Consider the following 27,321-nt stretch of genomic DNA (forward strand, 5'->3'; position numbering starts at 1 on the left):
CCATTAATAACTGACAAGGTGTCTTCAAGGGCAGGATGCCTCCTAGGCGCATCCGGACCTCGTTAAATTTTATAACTTGCTCCCTATCTTCTTAATTGGCCATTTTTAGGGTATCTGTTCAAATTCTTGCTGTGGCAGCACATTTCTGGGGCTGAGATCGCCCGCCCCCCAGCTCATTATGTGGCTTAAGATGAAGCCCCTTCTTTAAAATGAAGTTTGCAAAGTCAGAGCCTCCTAGCTCCAAAGCTACAGAGAAACCCTGTGTCAAAAAACAAAAAACAAAACCAAAATCTTATTACTTGGTATCTTTTGGATATGCCCCTTAAAAAAAGTCTTGTTGTTGTTGTTGTTGTTGTTATTTTGAGATAGCATCTCAGCATGTCTCACAACGTAGCTCACAACGGAACTTGCTATGTAGCTGTCTTGAACTTATGATCCTCCTGCCGTGGATTCCCAAATGCTAGAATTATATACCTCTGACAGCTCATCTGGCTTATATATTTATCAGATACGGGATTTGTGAATATTTGCTCCCAAGATGAGGTTTTTCATCTTCATATTGGTATATCTTCATATTTATATATCTTCATATTTATATATCTTCATATTGATATATATATTTAATTTTGGTATGCTCCAATTAACTTAGCAGGTTTCCTTCTGGTAATCATGGTTTTAGTACTGCACTAAGAACTTGTATCAAGCCAGGCACAGTGGTGCCTTTAGTGCCAACCACACAGGAGGCCGAGGCAGGTGGATCTCTGCGAGTTTGAGGCCAGCCTGGTCTACATAAGGAGTTCCAGGGCAATATATTGCTGCAGTACCAAACAATAACCTGAGTCAGTTCCCCAGAACCTTCCTAGTGCATAGGGAGGACTGATTCCCACAGCTTGTCCTCTGACCTCCATATGTACAAAATGGCACAACATTCTCTGTCTCTGTCTCTGTCTCTGTCTCTCTCTCTCCCTCTCTCTCTCTCTCTCTGTCTCTCTCTGTCTCTCTCTCTCTCTCTCTCTCACACACACACACACACGGGTAAATACATGTATAAAATTGTAATTGGAGTCCAGTATCCCGTTTTCAATAGTGAATAGAACACTCCACAGGAAATCAGTAAATGCACAGATTTGTAAACTGTAAATCATTTCCACCCAGTGTAAGCATGCATAACGTATAACATATAACAGTATAACCATGTACCTTTTATGTACACCTGGGCCATTTTCCAGGGTCAGCCATAGGCTAAACCAGAAAACAAGCTTCAGTAAATTTCGATACGAATGGCCCTCAAATTCGGTGAGATGCACACACCCTGTCTATCATCTATCTGTCGACTTATCTAATGGATTCTGTATAGTCCAAAGATCCTCCTGCCTGCGCTGGGATTGTAGGCATGCGCCCCCTCAGCCTGGGTTGAGTTGTCTATTTCCCATGAACTCGTTAAGTTTTTGTTTTTTTTGTTTCACGTATTTAAGGCTCATTTGTTTTGTTTTGTTTTGTTTTTGGATTTTTCGAGACAGGGTTTCTCCATAGCTTTTGGTTCCTGTCCTGGAACTAGCTCTTGTAGACCAGGCTGGCCTCGAACTCACAGAGATCCACCTGCCTCTGCCTCCCGAGTGCTGGGATTAAAGGCGTGCGCCACCACCGCCCAGCTGGCTCATTTGTTAGATACATGTATGTTGGCACTTTTAATAACTTCCTGACCGACTGTTTTTCAGTATAAAATGTCTTTTATGGTATCTAGAATCATGTTAATTTTTATTTGGAGGAGGTTTCATTATCTTACCTAGGCTGTCCTTAAATCTGTGATCCTCTTGCCCAGCCTCCTCCATAGCTAGGGTGTCAACTTTGTTGCCTCATGCCATGGTGTGTGGCTTGCTGTGGAGACCACGGGGACAATTTGGGAGGATTAGTTCCACCATGTGGGTCCCAGGGGTCAAACTCAGATTGTTAGGATCAGTGGCAAGTGCTGTTACCAACTGAGCCATGTCACATGATCCCTTTTTAATTTGTTTTTCAATTGTATGTGTACGGGCGTTTTGCCTGTAAGTATATCTATGTACCACTTGCGTGTCTGATGCCCATGGAGGCCCAAGAGGGCATGGGATGTCATGGAACTGGAGTTAGAGATGGTTGTGGGCTGCAATGTGAGAGCTGGGAATTGAACTGGATCCTTTGGGAGACCAACCAGCCAGTGCGCTTATCACCGAGTCATCTCTCCAGCCCCCTCACATTAAAAATTATACTTATTTTTCATGGGGCCCATGTATGGAGGTCAGAGAGTAAGTTGAGGGGATCAGTTCTCTCCTTCCACGGTGTGAATCCCCGGATTATACTCCTTTCTCAGGCTTAGTAGCAAGTGCCTTCACTTGCTGAGCCATCTCGTCTACCCCCACCCCACATCTCCCTGACATTTTAAAATCATTCACTTCACTTCAAACCTATTCAGGCCTTTGAATCTAAGGTATGCCATTTACAGCAGAATACTTTTTTTTTCTTTTAAACAGATCTAAAAGTCTCTGATTTGTTGTTGTTGTTTGCTTGTTTGTTTTTCGAGACAGGGTTTCTCTGTGTAGCTTTGGAGCCTGTCCTGGAACTCACTCTGTAGACCAGGCTGGCCTTGAACTCACAGAGATCTGCCTGTCTCTGCCTCCCAAGTGCTGGGATTAAAGGCATGTACATCCACTGACTGGCAGTTTCTGAATTTTTGAGGTTTCTTTGTGCGTGAGTGTGTGTGTGTAGGGTGTCTGTGTACTTTTATTATTGCTGCTGTTTGTTTTTTCAGTGTAGGAGCTAAGTATGTAGAACAAGCTAGTTTTAAACTTGTAATCCTCCTACTTCAACTTCTTGAGTGCTGAAATTACAGGAGTGGGTTAACATACTTTTGGGGGGGGGGTTGAGACAGGGTTTTCCTGTGTAGCCCTGGCTGTCCTGGAATTCACTCTGTAGACCAGGCTGGCCTCAAACTCACAGAGATCTGCTTACCTCTGCTTCCTGAATGCTGGGATTAAAGGCATGTGCCACTACTGCCTGGCTCCTTCCTTTATTCTTGACGCAATTTCTTACATAATCTAGGCTGGCCTCAGATTTCCTTAGTTGTTGAGGATGACCTTAAATTCCTTATCCTCCTGCCTCTACCTCCCAAGGGCTGCAACTTTAGGCAAGTGTCACACACAGTGCTCCGAGCTTTGTATTTTAAATAACCACAATGTGGATTTAGAGTAGTACTGAATTCAATGCCAGCAAAATACAGGATATTACCAGGAATGGGGCCACACACGTGTGATCTCAGCACGTGGACGGTTGGAGGCTTAGGTGTGTTTACACAGAAAAGCACTTTCTGTGATATCATTGGCTTGTGCAGCACATATTTGGAATCTCAACAGTACAGCTTCCCTGAAAGATGAAGCTTTGTCTAGTGACGTCTGTTTGTGAGTATGTGAGTGTAGTGCCCATGGAGCCTAGAGGCAACAGATCCTGGAGTTATATAGGTGGCTGGGAGCTGCCTGATGTGGACAATGGGAACCAAATTCAGGCTCTGTGAAAACTGATCTTTTAGCTGCTGATCTCTCTCTCTCCAGCTCCCAAAGATACAGGTTTTGTGGGTTGGGTTGGTTGTTAATTTTTTTGAGACAAGGTCTAAATAGCTCTGGCTGTCTTGGAGCTTGATATGTAGACCAGGATGGCCTTAAATTTGCAGAGATTCCCCTGCCTCTGTTTCCTGAGTGCTGGGATAAAAGGCATGTGCCACCATATCTGGCCTAACAATACAGTTTTATAATTATTTCTTTATCTTGCTGGCTATTAGATATTTGTGGGACTCAAACTCACGCAGGAAAATTCAAATATCAATATCTAAATATCTAATATCAAAATCTAAATATCAAGAGGCTTCTGGGAATACAATTGGGTCACATGGGCAAAGTCTTACTGCCCTTTACTCTTTAAATGTATTTACTTATTTTTATGTGCACGGGTGTTGCCTGCAATAGATATATATTTGTGCACTGTGTGCATGCAGTGCCTGTGGAAGCCAGAAGAGGGCACCAGATCCCCTGAACTGGAGTTTATAGAAAGTTAAAAGCTGTCGTGTAGGCTCAGGGAATCAAATTCTGGATCCTCTGGAAGATCAGCCAGTGCTCTTAACCACTGGGCCATCTCTACAGCCCACCCCACTCCTGCTTGTCCTGGAACTGACTCTGTAGACCAGGCTGGCCTCAGATTCCCAGATCCCCTGCCTTTGCCCTCCCAGGAGCTGAAATAAAGGAATACACCTCTACATGCAACCCCCGGCTCGCCAGCATGTACCTTTACTTTTTGTTTTGTTTGGGGTGTTTTGTGTTTTATGTTTTTGTTTTTGTTTGTTTGTTTGTTTGTTTGTTTAAGATAGGGTTTCTCTGTGTAGTTTTGGAGTCTGTCCTGGAACTCACTCTGTAGACCAGGCTGGCCTCGAACTCACAGAGATCTGCCTGCTTCTTCCTTCTGAGTGCTGGGATTAAAGATGTGCACCACCACTGCCCGGCATTACCTTTACTTTTAAATGGACTTTATTTTTTTAGAGCAGTTTTAGGTTTTAAGGGGGAGAAAAAACAACAAGTTCTGTACACTTCTCCATAGTTTCCCTTACATCAAAGGGCAGGCAGATGGTTCCGTGGTTGACCTTACATCAGTGGACACACAGATGGTTCTGTGGTTTATCTTACATCAGTGGACATGCAGATGGTTCCGTGGTTTATCTTACATCAGTGGACATGCAGATGGTTCCGTGGTTTATCTTACATCAGTGGGAAGGCAAATGGTTTGGTTCTGTGGTTGGTCTTACATCAGTGGACATGCAGATGGTTCTGTGGTTTATCTTACATCAGTGGACACACAGGTGGTTCCGTGGTTTATCTTACATCAGTGGACATACAGATGGTTCTGTGGTTGCTCTTATATCAGTGGGCATGCAGATGGTTCCGTGGCTTATCTTACATCAGTGGGAAAGCGGATAGTTCTGTGGTTGAGCTTACATCAGTGGGGGAAGGCAGATGGTTCAATGGTTGATCTTACAGATGGTTCTGTGGTTGACAGCACTGCCTGATCTTCAGAGGACCCAGTTCAATTCCCAGCACCCACATGGTCACAACTGTGTATAACTCCAGTTCCAGAGAATCTGATCCCCTTTTCTGTTCTCAGTGGGCTCACATACATGTATTCATACATGCATGTGTGTGTGCGCACACACACACAAACACACACACACTATAATTTGTACTGACTAGTTTTATGTCAGCTCAACACAAGCTAGGAGTCATCTGAGAGGAGGGAAGGAGCCTCAGTTGAGAAAATGCCTTCATGAGGTCCAGGCATAAGACCAGGCGGAGCTTTGTCAGCTTGAGGCCAGCCTGATTTACAGAGTAAGTTCCAAGACAGTCAAGACTACATAGAAAGGGTGTTTTAAACACACAAACACACACACACACACACACACACACACACGATCCAGATGTAAAGACATATTGTCTTAATTGGTAATTGTTGGGGGAGGGCTCAGGCCATGTGGGTGGGGTCATCCCTAGACTGACAGTTCTGGGTTCTTTAAGAAAGCAAGCTGAGCAAACCATGAGGAGCAAGCCAGTAAGCAGCTCCCCTCCATGGCCTCTGCATCAGCTCCTGCCTCCAGGTTCCTGCCCTGTGTGAGTTCCTGTCCTGACTTCCTCCAATTATGGACTATGATCTGGAAGTGTAAGCAGAATAGACCCTTTCCTCTCCAGCTAGCTTTTGGTCATGGTGCTCCATCACAGCAATAGAAGCCCTAACTATGACACCCTTTGATTATATCTCTCACATTAGTATGTGCCCTAGTTATATTTAAGAAGCCAAAGTTGAAGCTAGGTGTGGTTGTATTTGAGAGGTAAAGTCAAGAGGATCCAGAAGCAGCCTTGACTACACAGCAAGTTCAACCTCATCTCAAAGAACCAAAAAGAGAAAGGAAAGGAGAAAGAAGCCAACATTGGCACATTATTGTTAGCTAAATTGCTTAATATAGTCAGACCTCCTGGTCCTCACCTACCTACTGTCCCTTCTTGTTTTGGATATAGCACCGCATTGCCTTCAGGTGTCAGAGTTTCTCAGACTTTTCCTTGTGTTGAACGTCCTTAGGAATCTTGAGAAACAATCAGGTAACATTACAAGATGCCACTCAGTGAGTTTGCCCTGAGATGGCTGGGTTGGGATAAAGAGCACACAGTGAAGCTCCATTTCATTCAGACAAAAGAGTACTTGCCACACAAGCATGAGGTCCTGAGTGTGGGTCCCCAACAATCACATACAAACTTAGAGTGCAGCCAAGGCCATCTGTAGTCCTGGACTGTAGAGCTGGTGGGTCCTTGGACCGTGCCGGCCAGACAAGGCCACTGATTTTAATGACCTTTGAATTCAGGAGAGACTCTGTTTCAAAAACTAAAGTACAGCTGGGCATGGTGGTGTAGTGATGAGGTGAGCAGGCCTGCTTTTCGTCCCACCTGGATCCCGCATGGCTAGCTTTACACCCGAAATAATAACACACAAATTGTATTCATTTAAACACTGCCTGGCCCATTAGCTCTAGCCTCTTACTGGCTAACTTTCACATCTTGATTAACCCATTTTTATTAATGTGTGTAACACCATGAGGTGGTGGCTTATTGGGAAGATTCTAACCTATTTCAATCTTGGGCCGGAGCTTCATGGTGACTGCCTGACTCTGCTTTCTTCCTCCCAGCATTCTGATCGGTCTTCTCCACCCATCTAAATTCTGCCCTATCAAAAGGCCAAGGCAATTTCTTTATTAATCAATAAAACAACAGATAGAAGACCCTCCTACATCATTTTCCGTTTTTCTGTTTAAACAAAAAAGAAAGGCTTTAACTTTAACATAGTAAAATTACATATAACAAAACAGTTATCAAGCAAGAATTACAGTTACAATATTTATATCTATTTTATCTTTTATCATAACAAAGGAAAACTATAACTATCTATTTATTCTTCAACTCCATCAAAGACTCCAGAAGGATATAATATTACCTAAGCAAACAAGAAGTAAGCAACTTCCAAAACTCTAGAAATGACAGAGACATCTCACTGTCTGGACAGTCACCAAAGTTCTTTTGTGCCGTTGGGGCATCCATCTTTGGCCTACAGGCCCATAGTATCCAGCAGACGTTTCCATGAAGCAGGAAAATTCAAAGACAGTTCAGTCACTTTTTTCTGTGTCCTGCAGAATGTCTCACAGACTTTTTCATGAATCAGGAACCCCGAAAGACCATCTCACCTGTAGGCAAGTTCAGCAGTCCTCTTTCTGCGGGTTCTTTGTGTCCAGTTTATGCATCAGTCCAGGCAAGAGCAGTTTCTTGCCCAAATGGCTAACCAACTCCATAAGGAGCCTCTTCGATGCCCATCTCCTCTTGAAGTAGATTGGTGCTGCCAGGAGCAGACGTGTCTCATTGTCTTGAAAAGCCCTAAGTTATTAAAACATTTAAAATGCCATATTCTGTAGTCTTTGAAAGATATGAAGAATGCCTACCTAACTGAAATATATCTCTATATATCTAGAAAATCCAACTAACATTACTACAAGCTTGATTATTGATGATTATCCATATTCCAAATATAGGAAACAACCTATATTTCCTAATTATACATTACATTTTTAAATGAACTACACAATCACAATACCTCAATCAAGAGCAGAAACACATATACATATAACAAAATTGACCTTAACTTTATACTAATAAAGCAAAATTTATACCAATGTAAATTATATCTATATCATATCCCCCTTTTAATGTAAAAGAACATTTATAAACAATATATGGGAATATGGTCGTAGTTATTTCTCTCCAAACTTCTGCTGTATAGGGGCGCTGTTAAGCAGGTCTTTTATGGTGTATCCTGTGTGAAGTAATTTTTTTTTTTTTTGGTTTTTCAAGACAGGGTTTCTCTGTGGTTTTGGAGCCTGTCCTGGAACTAGCTCTTGTAGACCAGGCTGGTCTCGAACTCACAGAGATCCGCCTGCCTCTGCCTCCCGAGTGCTGGGATTAAAGGCGTGCGCCACCACCGCCCAGCGTGAAGTAATTTTTTGAGGATGTTCACAGCAACCTTTCGAGAGGGTGTGGTCTATAATACCATATTGGGATAGAAGCAATCCACAGGGTCTCATCCTCTGTGAAACCAAAAGAAGAACTTTCCCAAAGCATCATAACCTTATATTTTAAAAATGCTGCAAGATCCCCGGCAGCAGTAGGCAGCAGAAATGCTGTAGGTCCCAAATGGTGGTAGCGGGCCATGTGGCAGCAGACAGCGGACCCTGGGAGCACCAGTCCCAGGCAGAGATGGCTGCCGGTCCCGGATCAGTGGCTGGTTCCAGGCAGGGAGACACACGGTGGGCGGGCAAGAGACAGAGACATGGATAGACACAACATGCAGAGTGAGGTTGAATATTTATTCAGGAGGTAATGGAGGAGGAAGGGTGAAGGGGGTACAGAGAGAGATAGAGAGAGAGGGAGAAAGAGACAGAGAAGGGGGAAGCAGAGAAGTGGGGAGAGAGGCAGAAGCGAAGCTGCCTCTCCGAGAGGAAGATGAAAAAGAGAGCAAGCTCAGGCCCGAAGCTGAAGATCAGCCTGCCTCAGAGGATGGGGGAGGGAGTGGGTGTGGCTTGTCTCTTAAAGAGACAGCAAACCATAACAGAGGCAACTGCCTCACTCTGCTTTCTTCCTCCCAGCATTCTGTTCAGTCTTCACCTATCTAAATTCTGCCCTATCAAAAGGCCAAGGCAGTTTCTTTATTAACCAATGAAACAACAGATAGATAGAAGACCCTCCTACATCATGGTGGCACACAAGGGCATTGGTGGCGCATGCCTTTAATCCAGCACTCTGGAGTTAGATGCAGGCAGATCTCTGTGAGTTTAAGGCCAGCTAGGTTTACATTCCTAGTTTTAGACCATTCAGGAGACTTTTTTTTAAGTTATTACTCCTGTTTTCTTTTGGGGGAAGCAATCTTTGGAGGGAAGTCTATACATGCAGCCTATAGGCAAGGCCAGTGCAGTTGCTGCCCTTGTAGGGTGGAGTCCCTACACACACGCTGCTCTTGTAGGGTGGAGCATCTACACACACACACACACACACACACACACACACACACACACACTACTCTTGTAGGGTGGAGCTTCTACACACACACCGCTCTTGTAGGGTGGAGCATCTACACACACACACACACACACACACACACACACACACACACACTACTCTTGTAGGGTGGAGCTTCTACACACACGCCGCTCTTGTAGGGAGGAGCATCTACATGTTACTTACACTCTTGTGCACTGGAGGCTTGTCTCTCTCCCTCAAGTATCATCACTATCTGGCTATCTCACCTTTGGCAAGTGACTATAAAATCGAACACATTAAGCCTTTCTGATGAGTGTTTGTCCTGTCTGTACTCAGGAGCTGAGGTTAAGCGCCTTAGGCACAACAGAAAAGAAGAAATGATGCTGCATTGTTTTGTTTCTCTCCCAGTGACTCGCGGCACTCTCTGGAAAGCTTGGAAGGAACGCGTTGTAAAGCGACCAGCCACGGCCCATGCTTTAAGACCAAATCAGATGATCTACGACCAATTTGCATTAAACACTAAAGTTTCAGAAATTCAAGACATGTTACAGGAACTCATCAGCACAGGTATGTTCAGCAAACTGGAAAACAACGCCATCAAATACGTCTCAGCAACAGTGCTGAATCTCTCCAAAGCCTTGAGTACAGTCAACGAGGAGCTGAAGCTCTTAAGATCCCAAATTACCAACCTGGTTGGGGATGAAGAAGGGGGAGAAGAGGAAGAAGAAAAAGAAAAAGAAATCCCACTGAAGGCCTTCCAAGAGCTCTGTGAAGAAAATGAAATGCTTTATCAGAGACTTAAAGAGAGTAAGGAAAAGAGGGAGCAACTTATTCGAATCAAAAATTTTCTAGGACGTCAACTATTGTTCCCATCTGCATCCTTGAGAACGTTAGTTGCGAAAGGCAAAGATATGGAGCCAGAGGAGATTGACATTCTTTTAGACAAAAAGCTTGAAAATATTATAGATGAGTCCCAGAAGAAAGGGGTCAGAGTCCCCGCAATAAAGTGGGACTCGACTATGGCATTCGTAGCCCAAGGCGAAGTGGCTCCAGCTGAAGGTCAGGTTGATTACACCCAGAGAAAGCCGTACCTCCCAGTCCCACAGTCAGCCGAGTCCTTGGCTGGAAATCTAGAGGAGGAAAGGGTACTCTTGGATAGTGAGACGAATGAATTGGATCTACAAGCACTGGACATGATGCAGAAAGACGAGAAATCCTTTTTAGAAGGCAAACTGAAGGGCCAGAGAGTCCAGAGTGGAGCAGGTAGCATGTGGGATCGGCTCAAGAAGGTCAGATCACAATACACAGTTGGAAAAAGCCCAGTGCCATCAGAGGATAAAATAGAACGCACTGTTAGGCCAAAGGAAAAAGAAGCCAAGACGGAAGAAGAACTGCCCAAGATAATCCAGCCAGAACCCCCCGAGCTGCACAAACCAGAAACCAAAGGGAAAAAGCCCGTGCCAGGGAAGACTGAAGACATGCCGAGCTCCACAAAAGTACGTGGTAAATTACAGCCCAGGACCCCTAAACAAACGACAATAAGCCCCGAAGGCTTGAGTAATCTAGAACCATTTCAAAGAGCCATATTGGCTTTCCTAAGAGAGAAAATGAACAATGTAGGAAAGGCTTTTGATCCAAAGAGTATACAGGAAGAGGAGGACGCGTTAGGAAGAGCAGAAGTTGAAAAATTAAACACCATAAAGTTAAAAATGGAGGAATACATCCAAAAAGTGACTGAAACTGTGACTAAAACCTTGAGGACATACAAAGATGCAAGAAAGAAACAATTTAGAGAGATAGTCCTCAAACAAAAGTTAGTCACTACACCACAGCCGCTTCCTAAGCAGACATCCATGAGTTCCAAGGCTGAAATCAGAAACGTTCTCTTAAGTGAGATGACAGACCCCGTGATTAGGAAACTCATTCAAACACTCTTGGATGAGCTAGAGGGAGAACAGGAGGGCACAACAGTGGGCAGAAGGATGGAGGAAAGGCAAGAGCAACAAAAGCAGGAAGAGGAGGCCTGGAAAGAAGAGCAAAGACTTCAAAGGGAGAGCGAGCAAAAGCAGAGAGGAAGGGAGAGAGCAGAGCAGCTGGAGGAGTGGAGACAAACAACAGAAGGGTCAGAGGCGAGCCAGGCTCAGGAGACCGACAAGGAGAAGCTGAAGGCCGTGAGAGATGCAGAAGACAGCCAGCGGCCGAAAGGGAGCAAGTGGAAACAGCTAGCAAAGACTGAATCCCGGGCTAAAGAGTTGTCAAAGATGTTCACCCAGAGTGCAGCGGTGCTAACACCCAGGTGGATGAAAGTCCTGAAACCCCTGACGAGTCAAGTGCAGTTGTTCCAAGAGGATCCTGACGTGGTGGAGCACCCCAAGGAGAAGCAGCCCTCCTCTTCCAGGGCCCTCCTTGACTTTGCACAGCCCCTCCCAAGGCCTATCCCTGAGTTGGCCCAGATAGCTTTGGTTTCAATGCCACAGGCCCCGAGTGGTCCTCCTAGTCATGAACGCACGGAAAAAGCACAGAGCGCTCCTCCCACAGCAGGACAGGAACAAGAACTAGGGTCTCAGCTGACAGTTCCTGGCATCCTGGAGCAGACATCCACTCCAGAGCAAATGCAAATCCCCCAAACAACTGCTGAACAAGTACAGATATCTGGGGTCACAGTTACCCAAAGAACAGTTCTACCCCTCCAGCAGATCCAAGCAAAAGACATTACCCTCACCTCTCCGGAGGTCCTGGATCAGGGGATCACTCTCACTCCTGATCAGGCCCAGGCCCTGGGCATCACTCTTACCCCTGAGCAAGCCAAGGCCCAGAGGATTCACTTGACCCCTCAACAGGCCCAGACCTTAGGGATCACCCTCACTCCTGAGCAGACCAAGGCCCAGAAAATCAGCCTGACCCCTCAACAGGCCCAGACCCTAGGGATCACCCTCACCCCTTGGCAGGCCCAGGGCCTGGGGCTCACTCTCACTCCTGAGCAGACAAAGGCACAGAGGGTCAGTCTGACCCCTCAACAGGCCCAGGTCCTGGGGGTCTCTCTCACCCCCCAGCAGGTCCAAGCACAAAGGATTAATCTCACCCCTGAACAGGCCCAGGCCCTGGGGCTAGCCCTCACCCCACAGCTGACCCAAGCACAGGGACACCTTTTAGTCTCTCAGCTGACGCAAGCACAACAGATCACCATCACCCCAGAGGAGGCCCAAGCCATGGGGATTGCGCTCACCCCTCAGCAGGTCAAGGTCCAGGGGATCAGTCTGACCCCTCAGCAAGGCCTGGCTCTAGGGATGACTCTCACCCTTGAGCAGGCCCAAACGCAGGGAATTATTTTGACCCCTGAGCAGGCCCAGGCCCTGGGGCTAACTCTCACCCCTGAGCAGGTTAAGACTCAGAGGGTCAGTTTGACCACTGAGCAGGCCCAGGCTCTGGGGATAACTCTCACCCCTGAGCAGGCCCAGGCTCTGGGAATTACTCCCACTCCCAAACAAGGCCCACCACAGGAGATTAGCCTCAGTCCCAAGGATGCCCAGGCCCTGGGGCTCACACTTACCCCTCAACAGGCCCAGATAAACAAGATCTGTCTTACCCCTCAGCAGGCCCAAGCTCTGGGCATCACTCTTACACCTGAGCAAGCTAACACATTGACGATCAGTCTGACCCCTCAGCAGGTCCAGGCCCTGGGAATTACTCTCACTATTGAGCAGGCCAGGGCCCAGAGGATCAGTCTAACTCCTGAGCAGGCCCAGGCCCTAGGAATCACTCTCTCCCCTGAGCAGGCCCAGGCCCTGGGGATAGCTGAAGCCTTGGGAGTCACTTTTACCCCTGAGCCAGGCAAGGAGCAAAGGGTCAGCCTGACCCCTGAGCAGGCCCAGGCTCTAAGAATTACTCCCACTCCCAAAAAAGGCCCACCACAGGAGATAAGCCTCAGTCCCAAGGATGCCCAGGCTCTGGGGCTCACACTTACCCCTCAGCAGGCCCAGATAAACAAGATCTGTCTTACCCCTCAGCAGGCCCAAGCTCTGGGCATCACTCTTACACCTGAGCAAGCCAACGCATTGACGATCAGTCTGACACCTAAGCAGGCCCAGGCTCTAGGGATTACTCTCACTGTTGAGCAGGCCGGGGCCCAGAGGATCAGTCTAACTCCTGAGCAGGCCCAGGCCCTAGGAATCACTCTCTCCCCTGAGCAGTCCCAGGCCCTAGGGATAACTGAAGCCTTGGGAGATACTTTTAAGGAACAAAGGGTCAGCCTGACCCCTGAGCAGGCCCAGGCTCTGGGAATTACTCCCACTCCCAAAAAAGGCCCACCACAGGAGATAAGCCTCAGTCCCAAGGATGTCCAGTTCCTGGGGCTCACACTTACCCCTCAGCAGGCCCAGATAAACAAGATCTGTCTTACCCCTCAGCAGGCCCAAGCTCTGGGCATCACTCTTACATCTGAGCAAGCCAACGCATTGACGATCAGTCTGACACCTAAGCAGGCCCAGGCTCTAGGGATTACTCTCACTGTTGAGCAGGCCGGGGCCCAGAGGATCAGTCTAACTCCTGAGCAGGCCCAGGCCCTAGGAATCACTCTCTCCCCTGAGCAGGCCCAGGCCCTAGGGATAACTGAAGCCTTGGGAGATACTTTTAAGGAGCAAAGGGTCAGCCTGACCCCTGAGCAGGCCCAGGCTCTGGGAATTACTCCCACTCCCAAAAAAGGCCCACCACAGGAGATAAGCCTCAGTCCCGAGGATGTCCAGTTCCTGGGGCTCACACTTACCCCTCAGCAGGCCCAGATAAACAAGATCTGTCTTACCCCTCAGCAGGCCCAAGCTCTGGGCATCACTCTTACACCTGAGCAAGCCAACGCATTGACGATCAGTCTGACACCTAAGCAGGCCCAGGCTCTAGGGATTACTCTCACTGTTGAGCAGGCCAGGGCCCAGAGGATCAGTCTAACTCCTGAGCAGGCCCAGGCCCTAGGAATCACTCTCTCCCCTGAGCAGGCCCAGGCCCTGGAGATAACTGAAGTCTTGGGAGATACTTTTAAGGAACAAAGGGTCAGCCTGACCCCTGAGCAGACCCAGGCTCTGGGAATTACTCCCACTCCCAAAAAAGGCCCACCACAGGAGATAAGCCTCAGTCCCAAGGATGCCCAGGCTCTGGGGCTCACACTTACCCCTCAGCAGGCCCAGATAAACAAGATCTGTCTTACCCCTCAGCAGACCCAAGCTCTGGGCATCACTCTTACACCTGAGCAAGCCAACGCATTGACGATCAGTCTGACACCTAAGCAGGCCCAGGCTCTAGGGATTACTCTCACTGTTGAGCAGGCCGGGGCCCAGAGGATCAGTCTAACTCCTGAGCAGGCCCAGGCCCTAGGAATCACTCTCTTGCCTGAGCAGGCCCAGGCTCTGAGGATTGCTCCTACCCTCCAACAGGCTGAAGCCTTGGTAGTTACTCTGACCCCTGAGCAGGTCCGGGCTGTGGAGATTTTTCCCACCCCTGAGAAGACTCACACCTTGGGGATCTCTCTCAGTCCACATCAGGCCCGGGACCTGGGAATCACTCTAACCCCTAGGCAAGCCAAGGTACAGAAGATATGTCTGACCCCTGAGCAGGCCCAGGCCCTGGGAATCACTTTCACCCCTGAGCAGGCCAGAGAACGGAGAAGCAGTCTCACCCCTGAGCAGGCCCGGGCCCTGGGGCTCACTCTCTCCCCTGTGCAGGCCAGGGCCCAGAGAATCAGTCTGACCCCTGAGCAGGCTGAAGCCCTGGGGATCACTCTTTCTCCTGAGCAGGCTGAAGCCCTGGGCATCAGTTTCACTTCTTCAAGGTTACAGAAACGGGGCACTCTTCCTCCAAAGAAATTCCGGGGTTTGGATGCTCCGTTAACCCCTCAACAGGCAGCAACATTGAGGGGCCGTCCTACTACAGAGCAGATTCAACCCCTAAAAATTCCTATTATCCCGGAGTCTACCCAGAGACCAAAACCAGCTGTGGCTTCTAAACAGACCCAGACAGTTAGAATCCCACTAAACACTCCATGGTCCCAGCAATTTGGAGTTCCACTTCCACAGAGGCGGGGCAAGGCATTGGGAATCACCCTCATACCAGGGCAACCCCAAGCATTTGAGCAAGTACAGGCGTTGCAACCTCCCTGTACACCCTGGCAGTCCCCGTTGCTGGGCCAACTTGGTCCAGGAGAGACACAAACACTAATGTTCACCATCACGCTTGACAGAGCCCAGGATTTGGGTGTCATTTTTACGCAGGAGCAAACTCAGGCAGCGGCTGTCACCCTTACCTCTGAGCAGCTGGCAGCATTAGAAGATGCGCTCACTGAAGAACTGGCCTGGAAATGGGGGGGGTTCATCATGCCAGAAAAGGCTCCAGGGGCAGCAAATATCATGACTCCGGAGCAATTACAAGCATCCGGAATTGCTGGGTATCAGCCAGCGTTTCGTATTCCTCTTACCTCAGAAAAGCCTGCTGCATTGGTTCCTTCTCCCGACAGACTACTTCAACAATTGCAGGATTTTTCTCTATCTATTCCATTGCAGAAATTAAGGCAAACCCCACTTCCTCCCAGGACAGGCCTAGGACTGAACATTCTTCCTGACTCTGAGATGCTTGAAGAACCACACATTTCTCCTACCTACAGACAGATTCTGACAGACAGAGGGCAAGTCACCCCCACACAGCTCCTAACACCAGAAGTCCCTCCTACCCAAAGGCAGCTCCCAAAACCTGAGACTCCTTCCACTCCAGAGCTGCCCTTTGTTCCTTGGCATTTCTTCAAAACTGGAGACACTCAGCCACCTCTAATACCAGACATCCCCTTCCCCTCCAGAAGGTTGACACCACCTCCCACAGCTGGAGTCCTCCCCACCTCTGGAGAGTTTCCTGGAGGCTCTGCTGTCTACAAGGACCTCCTACTATCCAGATTCTCCCCCTACCAGCCTCCAGCCATCGGTGAACAAATTCCCTACATGCAAGGACAGCAAATGATCACTGCTGAGCTCTCAATCCCTGGAAGGCCTCAGAGAATTTCTCCCTCTTCAGTCCCTCAGAAATGGTCAGGAGCTGTTACCCCTCCAAAACCTTTCCCTACAGAGAAGATCCGAATAGCAAAGGTTCCTGGCACTTCGGAAGAAACTGGGGTACTCCAAGATTCTTTCGACATGAAACCACTTGGAATGTTCCAGCCTTATGTCACCAGTTCTGGGATACCAGGATCGAAGCGCCCGCACGTTGGTCTAGAGAAGCCTACCGTGTCACCAACGTCTCTCAGCACTCAGCTCTCCCAAACATCACAGGCCTTACCTTCTGCAAGGGGCCAGAGACCACGGCTCCCCGCTATAGACAAGCCCTGGATACCAACCCCAGCTTCTGACACCAGGAAAGCCAAGACCTTGGGGTTCCCTCTCCCTGCCCAGCTCCCTGAAGACAGATACTTCGTTGATGTGGAGGCTCAAAGGAAGAACCTGGTTATATTAAATGAGGCTGCACAAACTTCTGAATTCCCTCCCCAGTACCACACAATTGCCAGGAATCTCATAATAGAACTGCTTCATATGAATACAGTTAGGCTGGGGTATCTGTGCCGCAAGTATGTTGCCTATAGGCTGATCCAGCTGGCCAGGTAGGTACAATTAGTATACATAACCATTTTTTCTGGTATAATCCTGATGTTGAGCAACTTTCTTCACTGCCTAGAATTTTCATGTTTGTCATGCCATGTGTTCTATTTTTTTTTTCAAAACAGGGTTTCTCTGTAGCTTTGGGGCCTGTCCTGGAACTAGCTCTTGTAGACCAGGCTGACCTCAAACTCACAGAGATCCACCTGTCTTTGCCTCCAAGTGCTGGAATTAAAGGCACATGCCACCACTGCCCAGCTTCTAGTTTTTGGTTTTTATTTTACATGTATGAGCATTTTGTTTGCAGCATGCATAGGCCTGTGCTCAAAGAGGATGTTGGATATCTTGAAGACAGAGTTATAGTCGGTTGTGAGCTATGATGTGTGCTAGGGACCAAACTCAGGTCCTCTGGAAGAGCAGCAACTGCTCTTAACCACTGAGCCCTCCCTCTAGGCCCAATCATATGCTGTGATCATTAAGGGTCTTCAGGATGGAGGTTTAAGACAATAAAAGGAAGTCAGCAGTGGTGGTACATCCTTGCAATTTTACTGTTTGGGAGCTGGAGGCAGGAGGAGTAGCATTCAGGGCTTAGAGGGTGTGTGTGTGTGTGTGTGTGTGTGTGTGTGTGTGTGTATTGCACTGGGAAGCTAGAGGAGACTGGAGGATTCCAGATGTTGTTCTCTGTCCCCCTACACCTGTTCTGCATCTCTCCTGGAACCTTCCCATGAGGCTGGCCAGGACAACCTGTTTCCCTGCCAATACTCCACCAATACGACGGGGTTACAGGCATGTGCAGCAGCCTGATCTACCTATTTATTCTGCTTTGGTTTTGAGATAAGGCTCCCCCTGAAGCCCACACTGACCTGAAATTCACTGTGTAGCCCGGATGAGAAGCAGTACAGCCATGCACCATCAGACGTGGCTCTGTATCACATCTGAAGTGGGAAATTAACACCTTGTGTTACCATAGCAACTTTATTGTTGGTTCTGTTTTTTTTTTCTGGTTTTTTTTTTTTTAATATCAAAAAAGGCCGGGTATGGTAGTCTACACCTGCAGTTACTGTAAAGATTTTGGGTCAGAGGGACCTTGGCAGCGGGTGAGAGAGCCAGATGCCCTCACTTGCCAGAAGGCAAAGCTGAAGTGAAGAGTTTTATTGAGATAAAGGGGATGGGGAGGGAAGAGAGAAAGAGAAAGAGAGACAGAGACTTAGAGAAGGAGAACCTGGTCTGCATAGTGAGTTCCAGGCAAGCCAGGAGAACTTGCCTCACAACCAAACAAAGTCTCCCTCAGTTTGTTCTCCTTGCATGCTTGGCTCACACTTCTCTACTATGAGATCTGGGTCTCTTTTTTTCCTTCCTAGTTACTTGGTCACCACTTGTAGAATAACACACCTTTCCTCCCCCCTGAGGGAATTTAAATTTAACTATAAATTCTTTGAGGGTTTTTCTTTGTTTATTTTTGTTGAGGCAGCATCTCCCATAGTCCAGAACGACATATACTCACTTGTAGTCTATGCTGGCCTCAAATTCATGACAGTCCTCCTACCTTGGTGTCCTGAGTGCTGGATAACAGCTACCATGCCCAGCTAGCCCTCTCACCTCCCAATATTTAAAAAATACTTTTAGTAGTTTCTATAATCAATACCAGATAGATAAACCCTCAAATATTTAATGTCACCCTGGTCTGAACAGAAAAAATTTAAACCTAACATTTCTAGACTAATGCCACCCAGGTTTTAAAATTGTTTCTGTTTGGTTCGGTTTTGTTAAGATGACAGGGAAGGGACCCAGAGTTTTGGAAACACTAAGTTAGTGTTGTCTGCCATTGCTCTAACAACCCAGCTCTTCTTTTCCTTCAACTTTTATTTTATTCTGTGAGTATGGATGTTTTGCTTACATTTATGTCCTTGTCCCATGTGCATACCTGAGCCATCTCTGCAGCCCCAAAGACTGTCTAATCTTTAAACATTCAGTTTTTGTGTCTTGCATATGAATTGGTTAGTACCCCCAGAACTGTTTAAAAACAGTGATGATAGTGGTCTGAGGCATAGCTCTGTGGTAGAACACGTGTGCAGCATGTGTGCAGCATGTGGGCATGTGTGCAACATGTGTGCAGCATGTGTTCATGTGTGCAGCATTGTACATATGTGCAGCATGTGTGAAGCATGTGTGCATATATGCAGCATGTGTGAAGCATGTGTGCACTGTGCGGCATGTGTGCATATGTGCAGCATGTGTGCAGGTGTGCAACATGTGTGCAGCATGTGTTCATGTGTGTAGCATGTGTGCAGCATGTGTTCATGTGTGCAGCATTGTACATATGTGCAGCATGTGTGAAGCATGTGTGCATATATGCAGCATGTGTGAAGCATGTGTGCACTGTGCGGCATGTGTGCATATGTGCAGCATGTGTGCAGGTGTGCAACATGTGTGCAGCATGTGTGCATGTGTGCAGCATGTGTGCATGTGTGCAGCATTGTGCATGTGTGCAGCATTGTGCATATGTGCAGCATGTGTGCAGCATGTGTGCATGTGTGCAGCATTGTGCATATGTTCAGCATGTGTGAAGCATGTGTGCACTGTGCGGCATGTGTGCATATATGCAGCATGTGTGCAGCATGTGTGCAGCATGTGTGCAGCATGTGTGCAACATATGTGCAGCATGTGTGCAGCATGTGTGCATGTGTGCAGCATGTGTGCATATATGCAGCATGTGTGAAGCATATGTGCACTGTGTGGCATGTGTGCATATGTGCAGCATGTGTGCAGCATGTGTGCAGCATGTGTGCAGGTGTGCAACATGTGTGCAACATGTGTGCAGCATGTGTTCATGTGTGCAGCATGTGTGCATGTGTGCAGCATTGTGCATATGTGCAGCATGTGTGAGGCATGTGTGCACTGTGCGGCATGTGTGCATATGTGCAGCATGTGTGCAGGTGTGCAACATGTGTGCAACATGTGTGTAGCATGTGTGCCGCATGTGTTCATGTGTGCAGCATGTGTTCAGCATGTGTGCATCTGTGAAGCATGTGTGCACTATGCGGCATGTGTGCATATGTTCAGCATGTGTTCAGCATGTGTGCAGGTGTGCAACATGTGTGCAGCATGTGTTCAGCATGTGTTCATGTGTGCAGCATGTGTGGTGCATGTGTGAAGCATGTGTGCATATGTGCAGCATGTGCAGCATGTGTGAAGCATGTGTGAAGCATGTGTGCAGCAGGCATGCAGCAGGCGTGCAGCCTGTTGCAGCAGGCGTGCATGTGTGCAGCAGGTTGCAGCAGGTGTGCATGTGTGCAGCATGTGCGCAGCATGTGTGAGGTGCTGGGTTCTACCCCTACTGAGCACTACAGAATTTGTTTGTTTGTTTTCCAGACAGGGTTTCTCTGCATAGCCCTGGTTGTCCTGGAGCTTACTCCACGCAGCAGGCTGGCCTTGAACTCATAGAGGTCCGCCTGCCTCTGCCTCTTGAGCACCCGGATTAAAGGCGTGCGCCACCACCAACCACTCAGAAATTTATTCCTATATAGGAATTAGATAAAGGCCTCGTTTAACAAGTCTCCCACCTGCTCTCATACCTCTTAAGAACTCAAAATGAGATAGGAATGGAACGCAACAGAAGTCAGGTTTGCTCTGGTAGCTTTGGGAACTATATGGATCTAATTCTTGACTTTTTTCAAGAAACAACATAACCAAACGATTAAAAGCCATCCAAAATACTGGGAAAGGGTATGAGGCTCAGAACCTGTACATCATGCTGGACAGAATTGATCAATACCAGAAGAGGGTGATGCGGTTCTGGACAGACAAGCAGAAGGAACTAGAACAGAGGCGGAGGCAGTGCCTGTGGTCCATGATGCAGGTATTCAGCCAGGTAACTTTACCTTCTGCTGCTCCTTTCCAGTGCGAGACGAAGAAGTAAGGGTTGTTTTAGTTTGTTTGAGACACGATCTCTCTCCTGTGCAACTATGGCTGCCCACTATGTAGATCAGGCTGGCCTCGAACTCATAGAGATCCACTTGCCTCTGCCCCCGAGTGCTGGGATTACAGATGTGTGCCACAACTGCCTGACTCATTAACATTATTAATAGAGGTCAGCCTGGGCTACATAATGAGTTCCAGGTTATCCAAGGTTTCATAGTAATACCTTGTCTCAAAAAAAAAAAAGACAAAATAATTGATTAATTGCGAGCTTTACTCACTTGCTTCTTCGCGTAGGACAGACTTCTGATCATTGCTGGAGTAAAGTAAGATATTTTGAATTTTCCATAACAATTATATTTTAAATATTATAGCTCTGTTAAACAAACAGCAAAAACACCTCTAATTTTGGTTGGGTAAATATGGTCTTTGTAGGTGGAGTAAGGAAGGTGGGGTGTCAGTAGCAACAGCGACCTGACAGGACATTTCAGGGGAGGGGCAGGCTCTGAAGCAGCGATTCTCAGCCTGTGGGTGCGACCCCTCTAACTGAATGCTACATGGGTCACCTTAGACTATCGGCAAATACAGATATGTTCATTATGATTCACAACAGTAGCAAAATTAGAGTTATGAAATAGAAATGATGGGCTGGAGAGATGGCTCAGAAGTTGAGAGCATTGCCTGCTCTTCCAGAGGTCCTGAGTTCAATTCCCAGCAGCCACATAGTGGCTCATCTGTAATGGCGTCTGGCACCCCCTTCTGGCCTGCAGTCATACACACAGACAGAATATTGTATACATAATAAATAAATATTTTTTAAAAAAAAGAAATAGAAACGAAAATAATTTTATGGTTGGGGTTCCCACAACATGAGAAGCTGTACGAAAGGCTGAGAACCTCTAGGCTAGAGTCAGGTGGTGATTGTGGGTGTCAAGGCCTAAGGAAGGAAACGGTAAAGGGAGAGGGCTCTCTCTGGTCAGGGTACAGAAGCATACAGACAGCAAATGCAAGCAAGGCCAGGCTGGGCTACATATATAGAGTTTCAGACCATGGTCTCAGCTCCCCCGTCCTCCAAAGGGAATCATGGCTGTGGACGCGTAGGTCTGCTGCTCGGCTGCTGTCTGGATTGAAAGCCAAACTTCCTAACATCTCTGGCTTTCCCTTCCCCCAGAGGCTGAGACCTGAGAAATGCGCTTTCTTTTCTGTATCTATTAACTTGTTCTTGTTGATTTTGCTTCTAGATCGAAAAGGTGTTTAAACTAAATCTTAGCCAGCCTGTGCCCTTGGTCTCTGGCTTTAAGCAGATACCCGATTTTACCAAAACTCAACGTCCAGTCTTGGAGTTATTCACTGAAGACAACAAAAAGCCCGACATTTTCAAGACCTTTGGGTATGTAGTATTAAACTTTCATGGCATGGTATGTAATATTAAACTTTCGGTGATAAGTGGTACACAATGTCTAATTTTTTTTTTTTTTTTCGAGACAGGGTTTCTCCGTAGCTTTTGGTTCCTGTCCTGGAACTAGCTCTTGTAGACCAGGCTAATTTTTTTTTTTTAATTAAAACTATTTTAGTTCTACCCAAGGGCTCTCCTTTCCCATACTTAGGATGTGGTGCAAGAGTGTGAATGTACTTATTTCCTTAGTGAATTCAGCAAGGTGTATTGTTTCGTCTGTTTTGAGAAGAAACATTGTTTCATTTGTGTAGCCCTGGCTGACCTGGAATGCCTCTGCCTTGTGAGTGCTGGAATAAAACTATATGCCGTCATGCCTGCTTTAGCAGGGTTTATTTACATATATTTCTACTTAAATATTTGTTTGTTTGTTTGTTTTTCGAGACAGGGTTTCTCTGTGGCTTTGGAGCCTGTCCTGGAACTAGCTCTGTAGACCAGGCTGGTCTCGAACTCACAGAGATCCGCCTACCTCTGCCTCCCGAGTGCTGGGATTAAAGGCGTGCGCCACCATCGCCCGGCTCTACTTAAATATTTGGCATTTAATTTTGAGTTCTTTTTTTAAAAAATAAGCAAGATGGCTTAGGCGATTTGGGTGCTCTCATTGGTCACACCTTTGGGTGCTCTCACTGGTCACACCTTTGGGTGCTCTCACTGGTCACACCTTTGGGTGCTCTCATTGGTCACACCTTTGGGTGCTCTCACTGGTCACACCTTTGGGTGCGCTCACTGGTCACACCTTTGGGTGCTCTCACTGGTCACACCTTTGGGTGCGCTCACTGGTCACACCTTTGGGTGCGCTCACTGGTCACACCTTTGGGTGTGCTCACTGGTCACACCTTTGGGTCTAAACTCTAGGACCCACACAGTGGACAACCAAAGCCACAGAGTTGTCCTCTGACCACCTCTCCCTCCCTCTGCCCCTCTTTTTCTCTTATTATAATAAAGGGGGTTTTTTTTGGTTTGTTTTGTTTGTTTTGTTTTGAAGGCTGCTGGGCCAGAGGATGGCTTAGCCTTAGGTGTATGCCACAGGTGTCCTCTGACCTCCACAGGTGTCCTCTGACCTCCACAGGTGTCCTCTGACCTCCACAGGTGTCCTCTGACCTCCACAGGTGTCCTCTGACCTCCACAGGTGTCCTCTGACCTCCACGTGCGTGCCACGGCTCACATGTTCCCACACACATACAAAATAAATAACATGTAAAAATATGTTTGAAAAGCTGATTTCTCCTAAGGAACAAATTATTTAAAGAATATCTAACAAGCTTTCAAGCACTGACGCGTTTCTTTGTCCTTCCTTTCCTTCCTTCCTTCCTTCCTTCCTTCCTTCCTTCCTTTTCTCTTTGTATCTCTCAGTCCGCCTCCTCTGTCTCTTCCCTAAGAAGGCAAAAGCTTTGGAAGGAAAAGCATACTTGGTCTGTGTACTTCAGGAGGCTAAGAAGGAAGCTTGAAACAGATGACTAGGTCATAGTGGTGCTTTTCCCTTGTCTCTGTCTGGTGGTACAACTGAGGCTCCCTGGGGCATGGGAGGGCAGTTGATGGGTGGGGAAGAGAAGACGCAAGTTTCAACTGGCAGTGGCGATCAGAGGAGCTTCATCCCTTACCTCATGTGCTCTGACTCTCTAGACAGCAGACTCAGGTGGAGTCCATCTGGAATGCTGACCTGTCCACTTCAAGCTACCCGATAATGGAGAAGACATCTTTGAATACACTCTGGACACAGCTGGGAGGGTACCCGGATATTCCCCGGCTGCTGCAGTTAGATATTCAATGGACCTTCAGAAAAGCTCTTGCTTCCCTTCAGTCACAGTGAGTAAAGGTTTGGCTCCTCTGCTGTCTTTCTAACTTGACATTCTCTGGAGCACCAAGGAATACCAAAGTAAGTATTTGGTGAAAGCTTAGTTTAGACTCACAAAATACTCCAACTGAACTCACCATTGGTCAGTGTTTCTCTACAGACCTAAGAAGTCAGCATTTAATCTCAATCCAACAGTTATACCGGAAGCATAGCAAGGCTGGGGAGGGGTTCAGCTTAGAATTCCGTCCTGAGATTTGTCGCTGCTGGCACCAGGCAAAGCATGGTGGGGGATGCATTTTCCACACCATGATTCAATAACATGACCGTAAATGCAGCTGATGCTATCTGCCTGCTTCTCCAGCTCCTGGGAGGCTGAAGTGGTCAACTCAACTGAGCTCGTGAGTTTGAGAACAGCCCTGGACAACATAGTGAAGCCAGCAGTGATGGCACACACCTTCTCTGAGTTCAAGGCTAGCCTGATCTATGTAGCAAGTTCCAGGACAAACAGGGCTACAAGGTCAGACAGACAGTCAGACAGACAGAAAATACATAGAGCTTAGTGTGTAGTGGCATGTTTGTAGTCCCGTGCAGAAGTTAGTGTGTTGGCGTGTGTGTAGTCTCTGCACAGAGGTTAGTGTGGTGGCGTGTGTGTAGTCTCTGCACAGAGGTTAGTGTGGTGGCGTGTGTGTAGTCTCTGCACAGAGGTTAGTGTGGTGGCGTGTGTGTAGTCTCTGCACAGAGGTTAGTGTGGTGGCGTGTGTGTAGTCCCGCTCAGAGGTTAGTGTGGTGGCGTGTGTGTAGTCCTGGCACTGGCGACTGGGGCAGAGCGGGATGAGGCGTTCTCAGGGCTCCATAGTTTCACCACACTCTCATTTAAGCCCCAGGAAGTTCCCCAGGGAAAGAGAGACAGTTTTGGAGTTGCTTACTCCTTTCAGGATAGTTATTTAATATTCTAAACCAAAACTTCAGAAAATTGAACTTCTTTCCCTAGAGTAGTTCATGAGGGGTTATATTTGTTTTGTTAAATCCAAGTCCTGCAGTAGTGTTATTCATAAATGTTTATTTATCAGATGGCAGTCATTATAAAATAAGACATTTAACATCATAAGGCTGGGTATTACTCCTATAATCCCAGCATTTGGGAAGTTGAAACAGGAGAATTTACAGGAGTTCAACACCAGTCTGGGCTCCATAGCAAGACCTTGGCTGAAGAACATAAACAGCGGAGCTCGGGATAGAGTGCTTGGACGCCCCGGATTCAGCCCTCAGGACTGGGAAAGAAAATAGATTCTCTAATACAAGGCTGGAGATGAGTCTCAGTGGTAGAGTGCTTGCTCGTGTGCCCCGGGCCTTGGGTTCCATCCACAGCAGGGCAAAACAACAATAAATTAAATAATGTATGGAGCATAAAAACACGTGTCATAGCATGGGATTATCCCAGCACTCAGCGAGCCGAGGTAGGAGGATCAAAACCCTGAGGCCTGCTTTGGCTTCAGAGTGAGATCATGTGTCAAAGGCAAACACAGAGGCTGGAGAAATGGGTCAGTTGATACAGTGCCTGCCATGCCAACACAGAGCCTGAGCCAGTGTGGGGGCCCTAGTGTTGGAAGAAGACGATCGGGAAAATTTACCTCCTCTCTCAAAGGGCAAGATCTGAGTATCCCAGAGTTGTGGTGAAAGAAACATCCAGAAATATGACTTATCTGTCTAAAAAGATGTATAATCTACATTGCTATTAGATTATTTTGACAAGAAATAAAGGGGATTCCTCCTTTAAACAAAACATAAAAACAACCTAGTTTGGGTCCCTAGCACACATGTAAAAAACCTGGGCATGGCACCACGTGTTTGTAAGCTCAGCCCTGAGAGGAAGAGGGAGGAGACAGGCAGATCAACCAGCCCATGAACTGCTGAGCTCCAGGCTCAGTGAGAGACCTTGTGTCAAGTGAGGTGGCAAATGATTAAGGAAGACACCTGGCTGTCACTCTCTGACTCCACATGCACACACATAGCACACACAGAAAATACATTAAAAACTTTAAAAAAGCAAAACCAAGTCATATATATGACAAGTGTATACACACACACTTATATATGCAGAGAGAAAGTGATACACACATATATATGCAGAGAGAAAATGACATATGTATTAGAGCGCACATATGTGAAGAAAAGGAGCCACTAGACATGATTCCTGTAGTTCCATCATTTGGGAGTAGAGGCAGGAGAATCAGTCCTCAAGGCCATCCTCTGCAGCATAGTAAGTTCAAGGCTTGCTAGTGTTGATTTTAGAATCCCCTAGGAGGTAGTGAGGCCATCTTCGGGTTCTTTGTGGGAGGTATTGCCAGGAAGAATTCACCGAGTAGGTAGGACTCTATATTTCCTGTCAGGTATTTTGGTTCCAGCCTCAGGAAGTAACTGACTAAAACAATGAAAGTGGGAGAGAGTGGAGGAGAAAGAGGGGGAAGGTGGGGGAGAGAGCGAGCGAGTGGGCTGAGATGATGCAGGTTTATAGGGTGTGGAGCATGCACTTGGGGAAAGGGGGGACAGTGGTGATAGTCACATTGGCCTTAAGTGATGAAGGCGATTGAAGGTGGGGGGGCACCTGTTTCTGGAATGTGGGTGGTTCCCAGTTGACTAATACTCAGACATTAGAACATTTGGCTCCCAGTTAGTGGTGCTCTGGGTTCAGGAGTTGCAGAGGAAGTAAGTCAGTGGGGGCGGCTTGGAGGGTTTCTAGCCTGCCCCTCCTTTCTGCCCTCACTCTGCTGGTAAAGGGTGTGACTGCTAGGCTTCCTGTTCCGGCTGTCATTCTTGCCTCTACTTCTGTGCCTCCGTACTGGGATGGACTCAGCCCTCTGGAACCATAAACCCTCTTATAAGTAGAGGCTTCCTTTCGTGAGTTGTCTTGGTCATGGTGTTTTATTACAGAAACATCCAAGTAGTAAATTCAGAGGAAGCAGGCACCAGACAGCGGGCTACTGCTGTGGAGAACCTGGCCATGTTTGTTTGGTTTTGGTTTTTATTGTTTGGAGGAATGTATACGGCTTTGGAATTTTGGACTTTAAAAGCAACTAAGCACTGTAAACACAGCTTAAAGGGCCATTCTGGTAAGACCTTGGGAGAGAGCAGTGCTGAGAGCGATGTGGACTTTGGAGGCCCAGCGCAAGAGGTGTCTGAGGGGCACAATAATGGTCACTGGGAAAGAGGTCATACCTGTGATATTTTCACAAAGAACCTACATGTCTTCTGCCCTCGTCCTAACAACTTGCCTGAGGTTAAATTTTTTTAAAAAAATGGACTAATTTCTTTGGCAAAGAAGGAACTTCAGGACAGCATAATAATGTTGAAACTGTGGCATGGCTGTTACTGATTTCCCTTACGCCAGTCTCC

At 47.2% G+C, this 27,321-nt stretch overlaps 1 protein-coding gene across 1 annotated transcript in view; it reads left to right on the forward strand.

Annotated features, from left to right (window-relative positions):
- Fam186a (family with sequence similarity 186 member A) overlaps nt 1–27,321 on the forward strand; it is a 50,015-nt gene that overhangs the window by 20,748 nt on the left and 1,946 nt on the right. Inside the window, exons 4-14 of the mRNA XM_041642539.1 lie at nt 9,549–12,274; nt 12,341–12,520; nt 12,557–12,949; nt 13,529–13,735; nt 13,883–14,152; nt 14,327–14,455; nt 14,636–15,570; nt 15,976–16,767; nt 20,441–20,633; nt 21,922–22,077; nt 23,761–23,939. Of these exons, the coding sequence (XP_041498473.1) occupies nt 9,549–12,274; nt 12,341–12,520; nt 12,557–12,949; nt 13,529–13,735; nt 13,883–14,152; nt 14,327–14,455; nt 14,636–15,570; nt 15,976–16,767; nt 20,441–20,633; nt 21,922–22,077; nt 23,761–23,939 (6,160 nt within the window). The remainder of the gene's footprint in view (nt 1–9,548; nt 12,275–12,340; nt 12,521–12,556; nt 12,950–13,528; nt 13,736–13,882; nt 14,153–14,326; nt 14,456–14,635; nt 15,571–15,975; nt 16,768–20,440; nt 20,634–21,921; nt 22,078–23,760; nt 23,940–27,321) is intronic.

The sequence above is a fragment of the Microtus oregoni genome, unplaced genomic scaffold (genome assembly GCF_018167655.1).
Source record: "Microtus oregoni isolate MIOR12 unplaced genomic scaffold, Mior012 000077F_ref0000221, whole genome shotgun sequence".
NCBI lineage: Eukaryota > Metazoa > Chordata > Mammalia > Rodentia > Cricetidae > Microtus > Microtus oregoni.